Below are 20,383 nucleotides of genomic sequence, written 5' to 3'. Positions count from 1 at the left end.
CCATTGGACAGCAATTGAAATCGATAGTCTTTAAGGACTGCAGGATACAGAGTGAAATTTGCTCTTGAATTTCACAACTTGGAGAAATATTAACCACATACAGCAGGGGAAGTGCTGCCAACCTGCACAGAGATTTAAAGTTGCTACAACCTAAATTGAGGAATTCATAGCTGAAATGAATAGGAAAAGCTGCCTGGACTTCAGCGTGGGGAAAATTTCGCTGCTGTGTGGAACTGGATTTTGGTATTTCCATGGTTTCAGATAGATGTGCTCCCATAAATGAGTTTCGCACGGTGTCAATAGCCCTAGCTTTCCATACACAATTTTTAACTCAAGTAATAGCTTTCTGGTTCCCTGAATCATGACTAATGTTCCCCCATGACTTGTTGCTTGGCATGGAAATTATTAAATGTTCTTCCAGTGGCTGCCCCCAGTGGCCAGGAGTGGAGTCCTTCAGAAACCCGGATGTCCTTTGGCTACCAGTAGATACTTCTGGTTGTCTCAGACACCACTCATCCATGCCAGCCATGAATCTTCTGCCACTCACAGCCTTGTCCTTTTGTTCACATACAGCAGAGCCCTGCAATGCTGTCTCTGTCTGAACTTATTTTTCTGCTGTTTAGATGGTCAGAACCGAGCAGGCTGGAACTGCTGAAACTACTGCCTTAAGCAACATAGGCACTAACTTAAAGTCATTGCTTAGCTGTTCCAAAATATTGTTTGCTCTGTCCAAACATGAAGTCCAAACTTGAAAACTCAGTCTGAGTGCTCTGAAGTCCCTTCATCAGTTACAGAAGCAGCCATACCTTTGGCTGTGATAAATGCTTCGTATGACTTGTAAACACCTGCTTGTTGAAGAATATTGCTTGAAGAACATTACTTCTTTCCAGCCCGGTGCTGGCTGTCAGTCCGTGGTCAACCTGTTGTCTCTTACTAAAGCCCTGTGGGTCTAACACTGCACTAGCTGTCATCCTTTGGAAGTGCAGGGAGGTTGGCTCCTGTTTCTTGAACCTAAAACTATGGTTTCTGTCTCTTAATTCTGTGTCAGCCCTTCAAACTGTATCCATGTACTTTGCACATTTTCCCAAGAAAAGCAAGACTATGTTCTCATCTTTAAAACACCTCTCTGCTATGATGCTTGCGAAAAACCCCAACCAGTAGTGCTGCTTAGCATGCTGTTTTATTCTGGGAGCATCCTAATCTGTGTGGTTCTGCACTTTGACATCAAAAATGTCTCCAGCAATCCTATGCACTGTGCTGTTGTTCTGATGTGTCTAGAATACGGGAGGCTGTCTGCCATGTGTACAGTAACACAGCTAGCAGGAGCAGAGAGTCATGCTCATTACATCTCTGCAGGAGTTTTCAGTACATGCCAAGAACTCAGTGCTGCTCTTTGTTTCACTTAGCTTTTCTGAAACCTTTTGCACCTCCTATCTCTTCATTTACAGATTCTCCTCCATATAGGCTTCCCTCTTCAAGCCGTGAACCTTGTGCACCGCTGCCTTTTCCTTATGCCCTACGTTTCCTTCCTTCCTGACTCCAACCTTCCAGTGCTGATGAGTCAGTCAGTCCTGGTGGGCATGCTCTGCCACCTGGCCTGGCAGCGGTTGGAGAGATGCTTGAACCTATGCTAAACATATACTTGCTTTTCCCTTTGGTTTCCTGCTGTTTTCCCCTCCCCTCCCCTTTTTAAGGCTATATTGATGCCAGACTGCTGCTTAAACTGTTCCCAGCTCAAAGCGATTTTTGGAATTGTTTAGATAGCACTAAATTCGGCTTTCAGACTTAAGAAATGCAGCATGATTGACCTCATAAGATCAGCCAATAAATACAAGAAAATGTCTCCTAATTAATTAGCTTACTAACCATGATTAAACAGCCATATGGCTCATCTCCCTTTGATTCATCTGCGTTCCTGCCATACTTCTGTCTTTTGGATCCAGAGTTCCTCTCCTGTAAGAATCCTCACTCTCTTTCTGTTCCTTCTTTCTGTGTTTTCCTGTCCATATGACTCCTGTTTACATTAACAACAGCACAGGGAACATGCACAGAGCTTTTCACTTAATGAAAGCAGAATGACAGCAGCCATCAACTCTTCTGCATAATGAAGAGATGTGTGCGTGTTTGTGGATCTGAACATTGGTTCATGTAACATAGTTGGTACTGAAGGAGATGAAGGTCACCTGGTGAAGTCGTAGCAATAGAGATAAAGGTCAAGAGCTGCTGGACTTTGGATGCATTCAGCATGTTGAACAGTGCTTAACAGCAAGCAGGTTTGAGATGAGATGAAAGACTCCTGATTCAGTTCTTCATGAGAATACTCTGTTGCTGCAGTGGGGGCAGAATGTAATAGTGATTAAGGAGGGGGTGGGAAGACGAAGCGAAGGAAAGAGAGGAATCTTTTTGTCTTTAAATTTCTGAAGCAGGCAAATTTATTGATAGAGTCTGGGTAAGAAACCATGCCACCCTTCCTTTTAAGCCTTTAAAAGGTTTCTGTCTATAGCTGCTAGTATGGGGAACAGAACAAGTTTCACTTTTTGGTCTCTATTTGTGTTATGCCATTGCCCTTGGCAACTGGTTGAGTAAGGGGAGGGTTCCTCCTATGAGAGGGGAAAGCTAAAAGCTTGTTTTAAAAATATAGTGCTTGGGAGACTACCCTGGCATCATGGAAATTGAGCGTTGTGTTTATCCATGAAATAAATGTGGTGGGGACAGATGTGGTTCAAATGCCTTCATTCTGTTACCCTGCTGATGAACCTCAGCCCAGACTGAGAGTGAACAGGATGACCTTCAAATTTACTTACCTCAGCTAAGCTTTTTCATTTGAATTTTGGAATGGGCTTTGTGTTTTTGTGATATGAATAACTTCAGGGCACTGGCTTTCAACCTTTTGATTTTTAAACCCCAGCTGTTTCTCAGTGGTTGGGCAGACCCTGTCAGAAGTGTCACACATCTGCATTGCTGTATTGCATATTTTAATTATTTTTTCAAGGATCATGAACACTTTTAAGTTGGTCTGTGGCTCTTGGTCTGGAAATGACAATTTATTTCCAGATAACCTTAAAAACAGTACTGGGATTATTTTATGTTTTGGGGCTGCTGAGAATTTTTTGAAAGTAAGTGAAACTATTGCTTGTCTACATTCAAAATGATGAATTTCCACCCCCTCAATAAAATTAAAGAGCTCACCTTGGATTAAAAAAAAAATAAATTACATTAGTTTTCTTTATAGAATTATGAAGCCAAGCTGTCATAATTTTTTTCTCTGCAGTCACGAAGGCTGTAAAAATAATACAGTGGAGTCACATAATGACTTGGTTCTAGGAGCTGAAATTTCAGCATGACAATCATTAGAGCACTGCCAACACCGTTTTGAGCAGCCAGCGCAGTGCTGGCTTGAATCAGGTTTCAATCAATAAACCAGAGGTGAAAGGCTCTGCTGCTCATCCTGTCTGAAAACTCACTTTTCTTTGTTTACCATTCAAAGCAGCAGCTAGAATTTCTTCAAAACACACGAAGGTTAAGTGTCAAAACAACGGGCAAGTCCACTCTGTGCCGTATAGCTGCAACTGTGCTTTTGTGAACAAATTCTTAAGTGCGTGTTGCCATTGAAATAGCATTGATTTGGTTTTGGACTTGAACAGTCAGCAAAGGGCTCTTCAACCCTTTACTGCCCGTGAGGAGCCTGGCAAACAGACCTGGCAAAGCTCAGCTAAGCTTCGTTTTGTCACAAGTGGTTTTTCTCTGGATGTTGCTTAGTCATGGAACATTCTGCTGCGTGACAGCGTGAGCCAGTAACATCTTTGGTAGTGTACTGGGATGTAGCTAAGTATCAGTAGACTCAGATTATATTTTTAAATGTGATTATCTGTAGTTTAACCTGTCCTGTCAGTTGTGATGGATCTGCCATTAATTTCTCCCTTTTTCCCCCTTTTTTTGCCAACGTTAAGTGGCTAAAAGCCAAGGTAAGAAGTGTTATTTCTCCTTTGCCCCACAGTGCCTCATGTGACTGATAGTAGAGGCTGCAGAGCCATTAAAACTGAAAACTAGCGCGCTCTTACGCTCTCCTCTGCTTTCCATAGGATATTTAGATTAAACATGCTGTACTTGAATGTTTTGTTGTTTTCAGCGTTTAGCCTGTCAATATATCTGCGATACATTGACATCTGCATTTACACATAGACGATTAATTTCTCTAACACATGTAGTGCTTCGCTCTGAATTCAGTAGATGCCTCAATTCCCTTCACTTACATTTTTTTTGCAGGAGACTTCCCAGACAATCTGAATGACTCTGCTAGTCAAATAGCAGGGCCGAGCTGAGCCATCCTGGGCCTGCGCTGACTGTATTGTACTGTCAGCATTAAAGCTGGGTTGAAATTATTGACACTCCAACTGAGATGAACACAAATGTGGCTTCCCCTTAAAGAAAAGAGAGAAACGAGAGATTTGTGCATGAAACTGTCAATTGCCTAGCTTTCTGATGTCTGTTGTACATTAATAGCAAAAATAACATTAAGCTTGTATTTGAACTCTTTGTATATACTATTGTCTGTCTTGTGTGTAGCTAAAAACTTGCTGTTTGACAGCTGTCTGGGAATTCTCGCTTTGTAGTCTTACACTTTAAAAAAAAGCAAAACCTGTCAATAATAGAGCTGCTCCGTTATAAAAATAAAATCATGTTTTCCCTTATTTCAGCATGGAAATAACCAGCCTGCAAGAACTGGCACCTTGTCAAGAACAAATCCGCCTACACAAAAACCACCAAGTCCTCCCATGTCAGGCCGGGGAACTCTGGGGTAAGAATGAATAGTGCTCAGTCTTGCTTGTTGAAGACACAGCTTTAAATGTGCCAACGTCGATGTTTCTTAAATAGGTGGATAGATAGCAGTTCTGATTGCCTTTAGGAAATAACACAATTAGTTTTGCTGTGTAAACCCTTTCGGCTGCACTGCCTCTGTATTTTCCTGGTGACCTTTTGAAATAACTGCTTTGCATAGGGGTTTATTGTAGATATGGATAAAGTAGAAGTTACTGTTATTCCTGAATTTTGGGTAGAAGTCCTGGGTAATGTGAGAGAATATCAATGAGGTTTTAACCTCAGCAAAGATTTCATTGTTGAAGTTCTTGTCTGCTTGTTTCTCATTACAGAGATAGGAAATGGCTGTTGATAGCATGTTTATTGCATTAACTAAGCAAAATTCATGGCATCATTAACATATTGGCAACACTGATTCTCACTGACTTGCGGATTTTTATTTTTACATTTAAATGAGGAAAGATTTTGCTTTTTCCAAGCCTCCCTGTGACCAGAGTTCCCTACCATATCATCAATTTCTCTACTCTGGACCTGTGGGCAATGAAATCTGCTTATCGCTGTGTGCCAGCAAGTATTTGTTGGTAGGGACCAAAGCATGAATACCTGAACAGCTCAGAGTGAGTGCAGTGTGGCTTTGTCTGCTGAGAAAGCATTTGAAATAAGAACTTTTACCTGTTTGTCACACTTAGGCTTTCCTTTATGCTGTGGGTGACTGAGGCACTTTAAAGCTGGCTGCTGTGGCTGTGTCAGCTTCAGCATGTTTTCTCAGAGAGCTGGGCAGCTGGAGAAATGAGAAGTAATGAGACAGAACTGGAGAAACGGCCAAGGAAAATTAGGAGCAGCAACTGCTTTTGTCAAAGACTTAGTGATTTTTAATCCTGATTTGCTACTTTGCTGCTTCAGGATGGCAGTGTTTATTGTGTATTCCACAGAAACATTACCCTAGGGGGTTCCTCAGCATGTTTTCTGAAAATTCCCATTGCTCAAGGGCACAAAATCAGCATTCCAATTGTCTCTCTTATCCCAGCTGAGAGAGCGTTGTTGTTGTTGATCAGCCCGGGAAGCTGAGTAGGATTTTACATCCTCCTGGCTGCCCCCAGTGTGGCAGCAGTGCTGATGGACTGCTGAGCAGTCTCTCATACTCCCATTGCCTCAGCTGATGCCTGACAAGGATTAATCAGCCAATGTCATTTCCAGATGAGCATGAAAAAAAGCAGCAGTTGACTGAGGAGAAGGAATAATGTGGCTTCCTAACACAGATTTCTATCTGCCCTTCTTGTTCAGGAAGTACAGCTCTTGTCTCGAGCAGCCATGTTCTGCCACAGCATGAAATATCATAGGCATGACTGTTTTCCCTAATATATGCAGAAAAAAATGCTGGAAACCACAGGGATGCTGCTCTTCTCCCTTTCATCCAGAAAACAGAGATAAACATGTAAATCAGAGTGAGCTTGATGTCTAACATGAGCCCTGAAGTAGGTGTACAGCTTATCCCTCCAAGGCAAGGGCAGGGTGATCCAAAGTGATGCTAGGAAAGAGTCTTGCTCAGGAACTGCCTGAGCTGTGAAATGAATGAACAGCAGGTACAGGGGCTTTTTGGGGGGCTGCTCAGGCTGGGAGCAGAGAAGAAAGCAAGTGAAAGGCTGGAGCTGGAGAAGCTGATTGGAGGGAGCAGCTGCACCAAGAGGGACGTGGAGCAAAGCATGGCCTTAGGCTACCTTTGGCTCCCCTGTGGCAGTAGGCACTGGGTGTTGGCACTGCTGTGTCAGAGGACTGCTCTCCTCTGCTGTGCAAGACTGGCAGAAAAACAGAGGGATGGGTTGGACCTGCATGGCACAAAGAAATTATTCTTTACTTCTCTGTGCATGGGAGTTTCAGTCCTTCAATGAAGCAGAGAACAAGGAGAAACCAGGATCCAACTGAGCCTGAGGATGTAGCAGGGTTTGCTTTTGATAGGATATTGAAATTGGATGGGCAAAATGAATAGTGCTATCAAGCCAAGAGGCTGCATTTCTTATTGCCAGTGCATTCCAAGATAGAATACTTCAAAATGTTAGTTTTCAAGGTTATTTCTGTTGGAAGCATATTTTAAATCTTCTGTGCTTATTATTTCACTTGGCAATATTTAGAGCTCTATCTCTTACAACTGGAATAGAGTCACTTTATTTTTCCCATGACTGATCTCTTTTGGCAGGTCTACAGGTGGTGGCAGTCTGCACATCAGAGTCATCTGCAGGTCTTTATATAGACAAACTAATTTACAAACACCATCATTCATACAAACAAACATGATAATTCCATTTTTCTCCTCAAGAGAGTTTTTAATAGTTCAATTGCATTCTACATTGTAGAAAGGAAGTAGATACATTTCTTAAAATACTGTGAAACCATATAGCTTAACAGGCTGGTTATAACCAGCAATGGAACAAGTGATTAAATGCCAGTAGTTTGCTATTTTTGTTTTTGCTTAGCTGGTGTGTTGCCAAGTTCCGTGTCTTGCAAGGGATCTCTTGGTAACTGGTGAGAACTGAAGAGCTCTGCAGCTCAGTACAATACACACACTGTTCTGAAGGCAGAAACGGGGTGGGTAAATAGATCTCGAAAGATCCATGCTGCATTTCTGAGTTGATGCAGTCTGCTTAGTGACCTTGGAAGTCTCTGAGCTTCACTTTCTGTGTCTGTAGAATGCAGACAATGAAGCTGGTCTCTGAAGTGCTTAAAGATCTGCTTAAGTGATATGCTTGATTACAGCATGAAACAGCGCTGCTAGGAAGAGCACTGATGATTGCAAACGTAACTTGTTCTGTGAATAGTTTGGACTTACTCCTGTCTTAATGAGTTGAATACCTTCAGCCAAGAATGCTTTTAGGATGGTTAAGCATTTGGAGGGGAGAGGGAGAAAGAAGGCATTGTTAAAAGGGAAAGAATTGCTCACGTGCAGTGTATTAAAAGATAACCCTGGGATATGGCACAGGTGTAACTGCTGTATGGTATGTAGTTCAAAGCATATATTTTTGGTGATGTATTTAGCTTAGGCTTTTTTAATCGGTTTGTGCTCTAGGCCAACTTGTGTGGATCTTTCTACGTAAGAGCACTTTAGAGAGTTGAAGGTGATTTCACCACCTCTCGCTGGTGAAATTTGTTTAATATACTCTAATGTGGATCACTGTGGTCTCATGTGAAAATGTAAAAAAACAAGTGGCTTCACGACTCCATGCAGTTATCCTTTTGATGTACTGATTGTTTATCTTTCTGTCTTCAAATCTTTCTCTCTTGACCAGACGAAATACTCCTTACAAAACCCTGGAGCCAGTCAAACCGCCAACAGTCCCTAATGATTACATGACCAGTCCTGCCAGACTGGGCAGCCAGCACAGCCCGGGGAGGACAGCTTCCTTGAACCAGAGACCAAGAACACACAGGTAGAACATTTTTTCTCACTCACACTCCTTCCTGCCTGGCACGCTGCTGTTTACTGAAAGTCACAGAAAAGCTTTGAAGCTTAGTGCTCTTGGCAGCACGGACTTCATTTTCTGCGGTACTTTTTTCCCGAAAATAAGCAGAACTTCAAAATTTATGCAGTTGAGAAGTCAAGCAGTGATGGGTCCTGGGTACTGGGTTAAAAGCTGCCTAGCTAACCTTAGTCTAAAATGTAGTTACCCTTTATAGAATAGTTTTTTTGTTGTTGTTTTCAAGTCCAGTAGTTGCAAAGGGGAATTTCTCTTGATTAAAAACACTATGATGAAAGTAGTCTGAAAAGCCAATTGCTTTCTTTTGGCTAAAACTTAATGCTTGTAATCAGTGCTTGCATGATAGAAGTGGAATGTAAAGCTTACTCACAAAGCAGGTATTGGCAGTACCCAATTGTTTCCACACAATCAAGGATTTTTATGAAAGAATGGTGTGTCCTGAGGTGAGAAAGGTATGGTAGTGTACTTTGTTCTCTTTTTTTATCATGTAAATTTATTCTCAAATTCCAGGGATAGATTTTTCTTTGTGCCTCATGAGTGAGTTTAGTTTCCTCAGTTTGACAGTATCAGAACTTCCGAACTGCAGGAAAAAAAAAACAGACAAAAGAGTTCATCTAAAAATAAAACGGTAGTTTATTTTTCAGAGAGCTTCTGCCTTAATTTTTTTAACACCCTGTAGACAATTAAACACAGTTGGTCACTAATTAGGGATTGAAGGTATTTTGGACACGATGTTCATGAAATACTGTCAGAATTAAATAGTGTCTAAATCTGGATGCAGTGAAGATCTTGTTAACGTGTTTAGCTGGCTCCTGTAAACGCTCCCTACACTTGTCTCACAAGATCTGTATTTTGTGTAGACTACAGTTAGAAAGTCAGCTGCAACCATGGTGACGAGATCAAGGTCTTCAGCAGACAGAACACTAATTTTGAAGGAATTATCTTTGCTTCCATTTCAGATCACTGATTCTCTTTTTGTAACAGTATTATTTTCTTAAGAAATGTTTGAATGATTTGTAGCTACCCAGGATTGGTAAAGAAACTGTAAAATCACTGGGTACTTAATCATTAACGTGAATGGCTGAAAGTGGTGTGTTTTGGCTTCAAGGCATCTTGACTGCTTAGTTCCCTTTATATCATCCATTTAATCTGTGTAAATTCAAGCCTTGGCCTAAGGAATGTTCTCGAGTAAGAATAAGGACAGATGTAGTCTGAACTTTAATTCCTTTTTTCATCTCTGGGTGGAAAGAGATGTTTTGGTCTCTGCAGTAGATCACTAAAAGCATGTTCTGTAAAAATCTCTATTGCTGGCCTAGGACATGAACAGTACTGAGACAAATTGCCACCTGGTTGTACTGTTATCTTATAGACTATCTTAGAAACAAACTTCTCATACACAAATTGTGTGCTTGTGTGTGTGAAAAGGTGCACTGGCTATGCAGATAGTTATTCCTTCCCTTCCCCTACCCAGCTTGGATAATCACAGCTTTTCTCAGTGAAAGACTTTTTATTCTAAGCCTCTGTTCGAAGTAGAGGAAAGGTTCCTTCAGCTGATAGGATAATTAATTTTGAATAATTATTTGTAGTTTAGGCATGAACTCTTCCAGCCCCCATTATTGCTTCTAATTAATACAAGGCTCTTGAACCGTTCCTGCAGTTGTTACTCCGTTGCCTAGAATTGGTATGGTTGCTTACCTTTTTATTTTTGAAGTCATGTAATTAGACATTTTATGCATAGTGATGTTCATCAGCTTAGCTAATTCCATTTATTAGGGATGTAATGCTTCCCACATAGTTGATTAGCTATATGAGATTGTAGGTAGAGACAAGGGCTTTTTGTAGTGGATTTTTTGACTGTCTGCTGTTAGACCAGCAGAGTTCACACAAGAAACATGGCTGTTGATAGGCTTTTGTAGGAAATGTGTGCTAATACTTGTTTTTCTGTTTTTCTCTTATAGTGGCAGTAGTGGAGGGAGCGGCAGTCGAGAGAACAGCGGCAGCAGCAGTATTGGCATTCCCATTGCCGTGCCTACACCTTCGCCGCCAACCATTGGGCCAGGTAGGAGGGACTCTTCCCATGTTAACTTAAGGCTTTAATATCAGTCACTTGTGTTTGTACAAGTGAATAGAAGTTTTTACCTCAAATAAAATACAAAAGATGACCTACAGAATATTGCCAGTAGTAGAATTCAGACTTGTCAACTAGTGTCATTTATTCTGGTACAGTCTGAAGTTGCTAAACTGTGAGAGAGACCACTGACAGAAGCAGGAGAACGTGTGTGTAGCACAGCAGTGAAAGAGAGCAATGCAGGTTTTCTCAGTGTGTACATCTGTTGAATTTGTTCCTTGGTTCACTTTCTTACACATGTGTAGGCTTTCCTTTCTATTTCCTGGTGTTTCTGATCCTGCACTGGGCCGAATAGGCATACATCTTACTATCACCTGTCATCCCATTGAAATAAATGGGAATAATGACCTGCAGGTACAGAACCCTTTGTAGGATCAGGGTCTGAGCTTGTATCAGACTAAAGTTAAATTTTTGTATTTATTTGGGAAGCCTATGAAGTGCCCTTGCTTTCTTACCTGCTTTTTAAATATGTGGCCTAATTGGGAATATAAACTATTTTATTAGCACACATTTCTGTTCCTCCTCCTCCTGGAGCCCCGCCAGCACCACCACTGCCACCACCTCTCCCGATGGGCAGTCTGATAGGTGAGACTTGTGTCAATGCTGAAGTGATTGCAGTCACGCTGCATAATCAATAATCATCTCTTCCTAATGGACTTAGTGAAGCTGTTTTTTTTTCATCTGTACTGGGGTCTACATGATTTTAACATAAAAATCGGTTCTGATGTGATTTTTTTTTTTTTAAACAAATCTAATCTCTGCTAACTTCCTGTGGTTAAAGCCTCTGAAGGTAAATGTACAAGGTATGGGGAAAAGCTGCTAGTTGCTTGAAATCTCCATTCCCAGTAAAGCTAAGGTTCAATCTGTTTGATCTGAAGGAGCTCAAAATCAGCTGGAACATTACCATTCTGCTGTATCACTCTTGCAGTTGAAACTAAGCTGCTACGGTTGCATTCTCACTTAAAAATGGTAGCTGATGTGTAGGGTGATGTACGTATTCTATCCTGAGGGAAAAGGTGACTGAAAAGCAGAAGTGTCTGTCACGGTGGCTTGGGTTTGATCCTGTAATGCTGCAGGCAGATGCCAAACTGAAAGACTTTATGATACAAGCCAACAGTTCTTGAAAAAATGCTTCGAACATTACATGTTGCTGTTAGGAAAGGATTTAAAAGTAGTAAGTGTAAAACTACACAGACCTCTCCCTTTCCTATCAGAAACAGATGTCAAAATTCATAGATCTTGTTATGAAACCAGCTTTGGAGGCTTTGACCCATGTAACCCTTTGCACTTTCTCTTACTGAAGTGTTAAGTGAAAGTGACTTTGGATGGCACTACAGGACTGCAAACTACTGACCGCACACTGTGCCATGCGTGTGCGTTTTGTATATATTTTTATCTGTCTGTATAAGATATATACGTATGTATTTAAAAGCACAGAACATTTTATTGCAAAACAGTTTTTGCATTCAAAAACTGCAGAGTTGTGCGTTGATCCATGTGACCTCAATGTTTGAGATTCATTAGTTTGCAAGGCTTGATGCTTTCATTTATCTCTCAGAGGTGAAAGCAAAAAGAGAACTTAAATTGTTTTATTAATCTTGGCTTTTGTGCAGCGAGCATGGGGAAGGTAAAAATGGGTATCCATCTTGAAGAATGAGTGACATGTCTTTCTGACAGCCGGCACTGGTGATTCTGGTCTATTAGTGGTGCAAATTCCATGAATATAAAAGCACATCTAGCAAATATGATTGGTGAATGTGCCAAGCATCTGAAGCTCGTGACATTTATTTTACTATTTTATTAGAGCATTTTTTATTATTTGACGGGAGACAAATTCTGGTTCACAATGGAGAACATTTGCTTTGAGCAGAATGTGTGATTTTTTGTGTGCGCTTTTCAATAAAGGGTATTGCATGTAGAATTCTTGAGATATGCTTAGGAGCTGGAAGCTGATCCAAGTTTCCAGCCCCATCAGACTGTCAAAGTAGTTACCAGCATTTCTCAAATGCCCTTTATATGAATGTTCTTTTATGTCCTGTTTTCTCGTTACTGATTATAACAGGGATGTTTGTCTTCTGTTAATCTCCTGTTACTGTCTTAATTTACTGGTGATGTGTGGTCAAATAATTCCCAGGTTCTGGGCTTTTTCTGTTTTCTGCATTCTGTCCCAAGTAATGCTCTGCTCAAGTCTTTTCCTTGGTTCCTCTGGCTAATGCTTTTCAGCTGCTCCAGGTTCAGCTCCTGGTTCCCAGTATGGCACAATGACCAGGCAAATCTCGCGACACAACTCTACCACTTCTTCAGCATCTTCTGGTGGATACAGACGGAATCCTTCTGTGACTGCCCCATTTTCTGCTCAACCTCATGTTAATGGCGGGCCTCTTTATTCTCAAAATTCAAGTAAGCTTCTGAGCTCTGAAATCAAAAACTGTTTTGAGCAAAATGATTGTAAAAGCATGCATGGCATTTTAATTCATTTGTGAAGAGCATCAATAAGATTATTGCTTTCTTTCCTGAAATAGAAAGAAAAACAAATAAGAAAAACTCTGAGTTGTACAGAGATTGTACTGTATGCAATTTCACTGTTTTTCCCCTCTGAGTTGTTTGCTGTTACTCACAACGAGAAATTATGATGATTGCCTGTCTAATTATGGGCACATTATACTTAGCATTTCAGGTGTGCTTGGAGAACATAAACTAAAACCAGATTTTTTGCAGGAGACCTAATGTGGTTGTAGCACACTTCCTCCACTACTGGACCAGTGGCGAGAGGGTGCTATCGGAGCACAATGCTCATAAAACAAGCTTTTCCCATTACTCAGTATCTCCCTGTCTCTGTCTTGTTCTCAAATCCTATTTCTGTCTCCAAATTTCTCCTTTGTTCTTCACTTTAAACTTGACTGTTGGAGCAGGGACGAAGAGTTCAGTCTCTTTTCTTTTTAACAAATTGCTCCTCTATGCTTCTACACCAATAGTGGAGGTGGAAATGAGTGAGCAGTGGGGTGCCCCATCCCTAGAGGCATTCAAGGCCAGGCTGGATGTGGCTCTGGGCAGCCTGGTCTGGTGGGTGGCAACCCTGTATGTAGCAGGGGGGTTGAATCTAGATGATCATTGTGGTCCTTTTCAACCCAGCCCAGCTCTGTGATTCTGTGATTCTATGCAGTGGGCAGCTGAGCCTGGTTTTAGTCAGCAGGGTTCTGCCTAACCACAGAACACGGCAAGCAAGGTTGACTGCAGAAAGTTCTGCAAAAGAGGGATCTACTAGAATCTTGGTGGAAAGCTGTGTTTAGATCAGGGACTTTTTCCTTACTCCTTTCAGTCCAAAATTATCCTTACTGAAATTCTTCCTTACTGGAAACAACAAGGATCATTTTTACCAGATATACGTAGAGGAGTGACTGTACTCACGTGGCTTTTAGTGCTGTGCCGACTCTAAACTACAGAGTGATATTCCTATAAAAAGAAATGTTGATGTTTGAGCTGAAGATCTCTACGGACCAGTGCTGCCTGGTAGTATACTTATTCTTAAGGAAAGAACACATAGACAGTATTTGAGACACAGGGTGAAACATTTTCTCAGTGGTTTACAAGTACAACATTAGTCCAACAATGTCTTTCTATGCAGGCACAGTACTTATCTACTTTTTTTTTTCTTCCCCATTCCTAATTTTCAGACTGACTCTTCATTTTCTTCCACACTCTGCTCCCCAAAATTAATTGTCCATAATAACAGAAACCCCCTCCTGCTCAAACAGTTGTGTTCTGATGAATAAACAGGACTTCTGGAAATAGTTAGTCACCTTGAATGCTCTGCACACCACTATTTCTGAACATTTGGAGTTTTCCAAGGCAATTTTTTGCTCAAATGCAGGTGCTGTTCCCCAGTCCGGCATCTTTGGTGTTTTCAAAATACTGATTGTCAAAATTTTTTTGAACAGTATTTTGATGATGGGTGCGTTTTTTCTACCTTAAACTGTTTTTTTTCTCTGTTTCTGAAACTGGTGATTTTTTTTTAATGCTACTGTCTTGACGTTAAATCTAGGTTCCACGTTTCCTTAAGGTTTTACTTCTCATGCTAACAAATATTCTGTTTTTTTTCTTAGATGTTTACTTCAATTTTGTGAGAAACCTGTTTGTTGTCCCTCTTTTATTGGTTGTTTCCTTCATTCAGTTGATTTGATTATTGGTTTTGTAATGAACTAAATGCTTCGTTTTTATTCATCAAACATTAATCTTAGTCATGGCTTTATTTAAAACTGTTGCTTACTTGGAAGTACAGAACCTCTTTCAAATTTGATTCCAACTGGATTATGCTGCTGAATTCCCATCTTCACAGGAATTCTCTGTTTTGATGCAAGAGAAATTCACCTGAGAAGAGGCACAGTGTAAACAAATGAGCTGATGTTCTGTTGTTCTTTTCTTTTTTGTTTGCTTTTTTCTCCCTCCTCCCCACCTTCACTGCTGTCCCACCAGCACTGGTACTTTATGTGGCACGTCCTCTCTGTTGTGTGCAGAGGGGAAAGCTGAACACCTCAGCTGTCAACCTGGTGGGGCTGAGCGCTGGTTCAATGTTTCCTGTCTCATGTCTCACTGAGCAGGGCCGTGCTTCAGGGGAAATGAGAAGCCTTTGCCACTTAACAACTTCACAGTTCTTAAGTTGCAGAGTGCCTCTAACCACAGAGGGCTTAATAACTTGAAATAAAACACCGTTCCACTCAAAACTTACCTATTTTCTTTCCAATAAGCAACAAGTTCCTTTTTATATGCAGAACAACAATGCTGTGAGCTGTCCCTTGTCCCCATCCCCAGCAAAATTACAGGAGGTGCTCTGTACGAGTACTGACATCACAGCATTGTTTCCTTTGTAAAGTTGCTGTCTTTACTCTGTGTCAGTGCTGTTTTGCTGCATTTGATGTAGCTCTCTGCTCTGATGGTAGAGGAGGAGTCCAGAATCCTCCACACCACCGCCTCCTCTTCTGGCAGCACATTTTATACAGAGAGTTCCTGGATCTGAGCAATTGTGAGCACAATGAGAAGCTCAGCACTGCGTGCTGCCTGTGCACCCGCACTCACCCCGGGAGCTCCCTGCTGTGGGCTGCACTCTGCTTTGTGCTCAGATGGATGCGGGCAGGTTTTGCTTTTTGGGCCTTGATTGGCTAGCCACGAATTCAGCCTCGTTGGAAACACAAGCTTGAAGAAGGTTCTTCTGTGTGTGTGTTCTTGTTGTTCTTGACATACTTTGTTTTGTGGTCCTCGTTACTGACGGCTGCTTTTGTTTGTTTCCTTTTTTTTTTCCCCTGTGTCTGTTTGACTTTCCCCATCTGGTGTGTGCCTTGCTACCAGTTTCTATTGCTCCACCCCCTCCCCCTATGCCTCAGTTGACTCCACAGATACCTCTCACAGGCTTCGTGGCCAGGGTGCAGGAAAACAGTAAGTTTGGACAAGCTGAGCTATTAAAGGGTAGAGCCTCCTTCCTTCTAGCATGCATGGCTGGCAAGTCAGACTCTCTTTTGTTTCCTTTTCCAGAAGCTAATACCATCTTGCGTTGTAGTGTCAATATGCTATTGGAGCTGAAGGGCACACTCGTCAATATTTTATAACACGTGCATGATTATTACTGACCCATTTAAGTTCCAAACTACAAATTTATTAGAGAAATACAGTGTGAAATATGTGGCATCTGCTTCATCTGATTGTAGAAGTGTATCTTAATTAAAATATTAATTTCATGTTGAATCATCCTGCCCGAGGCTTTTTCAGTAGGGATAATTGATTAGTTTTTATTAGAAGGCTTATGCGGACTGTCAAAATATGTACTGTGCAGTCATTGACTCCAGTACTGCGATAGTTTTTGGTGAGCCATAAAGGCAATTGAAAATGTGCACTCTTATGATCTAATGCCATTACAAAGGAGCTCCTGAGGTATTTCTCCTCTCTCCCGCCTTTCATTCTCCGTTGCTTTGTGTCCTGTAGCCAGATTTCCCTACTGAGCTGCTTACGGCATAGCTCTGTGGATAGATTTGTGAGAGATGCTCCCTGGCTGTGATCTGTTTTCCACTGCTATCTCTGCTTTTACCATTATTGCTTGATTCGTTTCAGGTGAGTGTTCCTATCCCTAATGCTAGTGCAGGGGTAAAGTCTTGCTCCTGCTGTGAGTTCATCTTTGTTCCAGGAGAATGTTGTTGTTTTGTAAACAAAAGAAAGAATGCAATGCAGGTAGGGCATGGAATGAGTATAATGCATTCTTAAGGCGTTTGGGAATCATGGTGGAGTCTGCTAGAATCTCAGGGACTGTTACTGTGCAGTGGTGCTCCGGGATATGCTGAGGGGCTCTCAGCACTGATCAGTGCTGCTATGCAGCTTCCCATTTGAGTTTCTTAGTGCTCGTATTGTGAGTGTTTTCCCAGGTGTAAGAAGCATCTCTGTGGTTCCCATTCAGAAAGAAGGTATTTTGCTGTTATGTTAGATGAATGCTAAAGTCGTGTTTATGTAGACTTGCATGCCACAAAATTGACATGCCTTCCCAAAATGCAAAGTGTAGAGGTAGATGTACTGAAGATGAAAGGTACAAAATGTCTTCACTTGCAGATAACCTTGAGAAAATTGACACCTGCTTCTGAATTGTTCCAGGTATGGTGAAAAGGGACAGACTTATTTGTCTGTCACAATGAAAATTAAAGCTGACTTGTGAATGAGATTGCAGCAGAAAATAGGTTGAAATGTGGTCTAGGAATTGTCCTGTTTATTTTCTTGCTTTAATAGTCCCTGAGGTTTGAAAGTTCTCTAATGAGTATGGTTTTGAGCTGCTGCTGCTGCCTTGTTTCAGAGGTGGGAGTGCGTGTGGCAGCTGTGCACACACTCAGCAGAACTGTCTGCAGGGGACCTTCCACTGTCTTGTTTTCTACAGCACAATCACAGGAAGTGGAGTTACAGAGACACGGGTAGGCTTGCCTCTTATGGGAAAAGTCTTTCCTTTTCATAAAGATTATTGGGTTTGGAAAGCATCTTCTGTGCACGCTGTGGACTCCTTTCAGACTTTTTCTAGGGCAGAGGATTAGAAAATGCTCAAGGTCTGTTTTTTTTTCCTGCACCCTGTGCCCAAGCCATGGGTGTCTCCTGCAGAGAGGTTTAGCAGTGTGCCCAGGGACCAGTGACTAGCTGTCAGCTGCTGCACTCTAGCACCCATTCTGCTAAAGATGAGTCTGCAGGGCCCCACTTAATGACAGGGATGTGAACACAAGCTAGAGAAAATGCTTCAGTTTGAAGCTTTGTTAAGTCCGGTCTATGTACTGGACCCTGTGCCCTTCCTCATTTAGAGTGCTTCTGCATGCCATTTTTTCCTCCTAGAAAAATTGATGCTGCTCCTGATTTTGCCTGGCTGAGTTCAGAACCAGGCAATGCGTAGGTTGCAATCCCAGAGGTGGGGACACATCCTGGGGTGACACTTGTCTGATTTTCTGTTCCGTTTTCTCCCCTTGTGTAAATGTGATGTTGAATTGTTTTACACATTTCCCATAAAACACGCACTGTGAGCACAGCATTTTGGTTAGGCTGTGTGTTGGCACTTCCACACTCACATTTCCTGCCCTCTTCTGTTCTTGTCAAATACGCATCTTCACTGTTGAATAAATACAGCCTTTATTAAGGTAAGGATTTCTTAGCATCTCAAAGGATTGTTGTTCAGTACTTTTCTTTTCCTGGCTGTAGCTGGATACTAAGGATAGCAGTATATTTGGTGAAAGATGTGCTGAAAAGAGCACACAAACCCTGTGTATTTATAAATAGTGCTGTCATGTGCCTGTGGTGTAATAACGAAGCCTGCCTGTGAGTGCTGCTCAGTAATGCAGGCAAGACAGAGCACTCAATTGGACAGAGACTTTGTTAGTCTGTCTCCAAATGACATCAGTGGGTTTCTGTATGGAATAGGAATTGTTGACACAGTGGCAGCCGCCCCCTGCCGCAAGGCTATGGGGCATGGAGCTCGGCTAGCCCCACTGTGGGGAGCTGTGATTGAAGTGACAGCAGTGCCTTGGGGGCTGTGGCCTTCCCCCACCACAGCACAGCCTCTCTGGCACAGCTAGAACTTGAGAGCTGTGCTAAGCTGTGTTCCTGTGGACCAAAGGTTAGTCACTGGTTAGTAGTGGCCAGGCAGAAGTGAAGAGCAGTAAAGCAAACAAATCTAACTAGCTTCACTCCGTGCTGTGTTCTTTCCTTGCTTTCCAGCTTGTCTTTCTTAAAAGTAGCAGTGTTCTGGAGCACATGCCCTGCTCTTTCAGTCACACCCTCTCAGAGCAGTGGATTTCAGCCTGTCTGTGTTTCATATGCAGACTCCGAGATTGCTTGTCATTAAATCTGTGTGCTTATACAGCAGTGCTGAGCTCGGTGATGGTTCCTTACAGTAACTCCCGCCCAGGTTTATGTGTAGTGGCCCCAGATCCAGGGAATGAGATGGGTAGCCCTGTGTCTCACATGTGGGATCTGTCTCCCCTCTGTTCTGCCAGCTGCTATGTTATTAAGATCTGTTTGAAAGAGTGATTTGTTCCATAATGCCTTTCTCTTTTCCCTTTCCCAAAGCAACCTGTAATTGTGCTGATTGGAGAGTCTCAGGGCAGGGATTTGACATTTTGGATTACTCACTTAATTCCTTGAGCACTTTTTCCCAAAGAGCAGCAGCCGTCTGTTGTAGTTTTCCATTTGTTAACGGTATCCTGGATGTGTGCATACACACAAGCTAGTGTGCAGGATACTGATCAGTACGAAGCTTTTCTTCTGCAGAAAGATCGCTTGTTTTTTTCCCACTTGGTTAAATTAGAAGCCTAGTCTCTTCCCTTTTTTGTGATCTGTACCAGATCTTTTTGCCCTCTTAGGGCTAGCTCTGAGAGAGGGAATCCAAAGAAGCAGTGTTCACAAACAAATGGAAGTGACTGTACAGGCAAAGGCTTTGTGCAGAACGAATTGTGCTGCTGGCTGGCCACCAGCTGCTGCTGCCCGGCTCAGAGGGTGCTGCTTGCAGTGCTCCCACAGCTTCTGCTGCAGCCAGCCCTTAGCATGGCTAGCGAGCAGGGCTGCCCGCTGCTGATGTTCAGCTTATGACCTGCAGCATGTGCTTTGACTCTAGTAGCATCTCTATGTAGATCTGACCACTAATAACGAACGTAGCTGCGTGTTGTAGCTGTTAATACAAAGCCTCTGTTTCTAATCAGTGCATGGTATTATAGCGCATGCTGTGTGTTGTCATCCCCACCCCTTTTATTTACAGTCTACAGCCTCAGGTTTGTTTATATCTGCACGCTGGTTTTCATGTAAAAAAACTTTCCCAACGTTTCCAGTTGCCGATAGCCCGACTCCTCCCCCCCCGCCGCCCCCTGACGAGATGCCAATGTTCGATGACTCCCCCCCACCTCCACCCCCACCCCCCGTGGACTATGAGGACGAGGAGGCTGCTGTTGTGCAGTACAGCGATCCCTATGCGGATGGAGATCCTGCCTGGGCGCCGAAGAACTACATAGAGAAAGGTAGGAAGGACTGCAACTGTGTACCTGCAGCACCGGGGATTAATGGTATCTGAAGGGGATGAATGACAAAGCTTGGTCTGATGAAAAGTCATTGTCCCTGCTAGCCAGAACTCAAAGTGTTCCGTTCTTGGTTTGTCAGTGGCTACACCTGATGTGATAAAATGTAATCCTTTTAAAGAAGGATTATAAAATATCTTCAAGCATTCTAGAATGGAGGGATAAAAAAAGTATAGTGAAACAGTTATGAGAAGCAGATGTGAATCCGATGGCTTTTCATCTTTGTTGAGCTGCTGGACTGCGTCTGCAGCTACCTCAGGGTTGCTGAGCAGTCATCTAGAAAGTGTGCGGCACAAAGCCCAGAAAGTCCATGCTCTGTCCTGCTCTATCCTATCAAGATGGAAAGCCAGCTAGAGCAGACCGTGAAACATTTTGCTGTGAAATGTAGTGAGAGC

At 42.3% G+C, this 20,383-nt stretch overlaps 1 protein-coding gene across 13 annotated transcripts in view; it reads left to right on the top strand.

Annotated features, from left to right (window-relative positions):
• The window catches only part of ABI1 (abl interactor 1), a 76,745-nt gene that overhangs the window by 53,883 nt on the left and 2,479 nt on the right, over window positions 1-20,383 (top strand). Inside the window, exons 4-11 of one of the 13 annotated variants that reach the window (XM_042888281.1) lie at window positions 3,951-3,965; window positions 4,698-4,798; window positions 8,100-8,240; window positions 10,247-10,347; window positions 10,921-11,001; window positions 12,640-12,816; window positions 15,760-15,846; window positions 19,746-19,931. In XM_042888281.1, the coding sequence (XP_042744215.1) occupies window positions 3,951-3,965; window positions 4,698-4,798; window positions 8,100-8,240; window positions 10,247-10,347; window positions 10,921-11,001; window positions 12,640-12,816; window positions 15,760-15,846; window positions 19,746-19,931 (889 nt within the window). The remainder of the gene's footprint in view (window positions 1-3,950; window positions 3,966-4,697; window positions 4,799-8,099; window positions 8,241-10,246; window positions 10,348-10,920; window positions 11,002-12,639; window positions 12,817-15,759; window positions 15,847-19,745; window positions 19,932-20,383) is intronic. The other 12 variants (XM_042888269.1, XM_042888270.1, XM_042888274.1 and 9 more) reach the window with 12 other exon arrangements.

The sequence above is a fragment of the Lagopus leucura genome, unplaced genomic scaffold (assembly GCF_019238085.1).
Source record: "Lagopus leucura isolate 7727_CA_CO unplaced genomic scaffold, USGS_WTPT01 Super-Scaffold_100157, whole genome shotgun sequence".
In the NCBI taxonomy this organism is placed as follows: domain Eukaryota; kingdom Metazoa; phylum Chordata; class Aves; order Galliformes; family Phasianidae; genus Lagopus; species Lagopus leucura.
The sequence above is the reverse complement of the archived record's forward strand: the minus strand, read 5'-3'. Positions and strand labels throughout refer to the sequence as shown.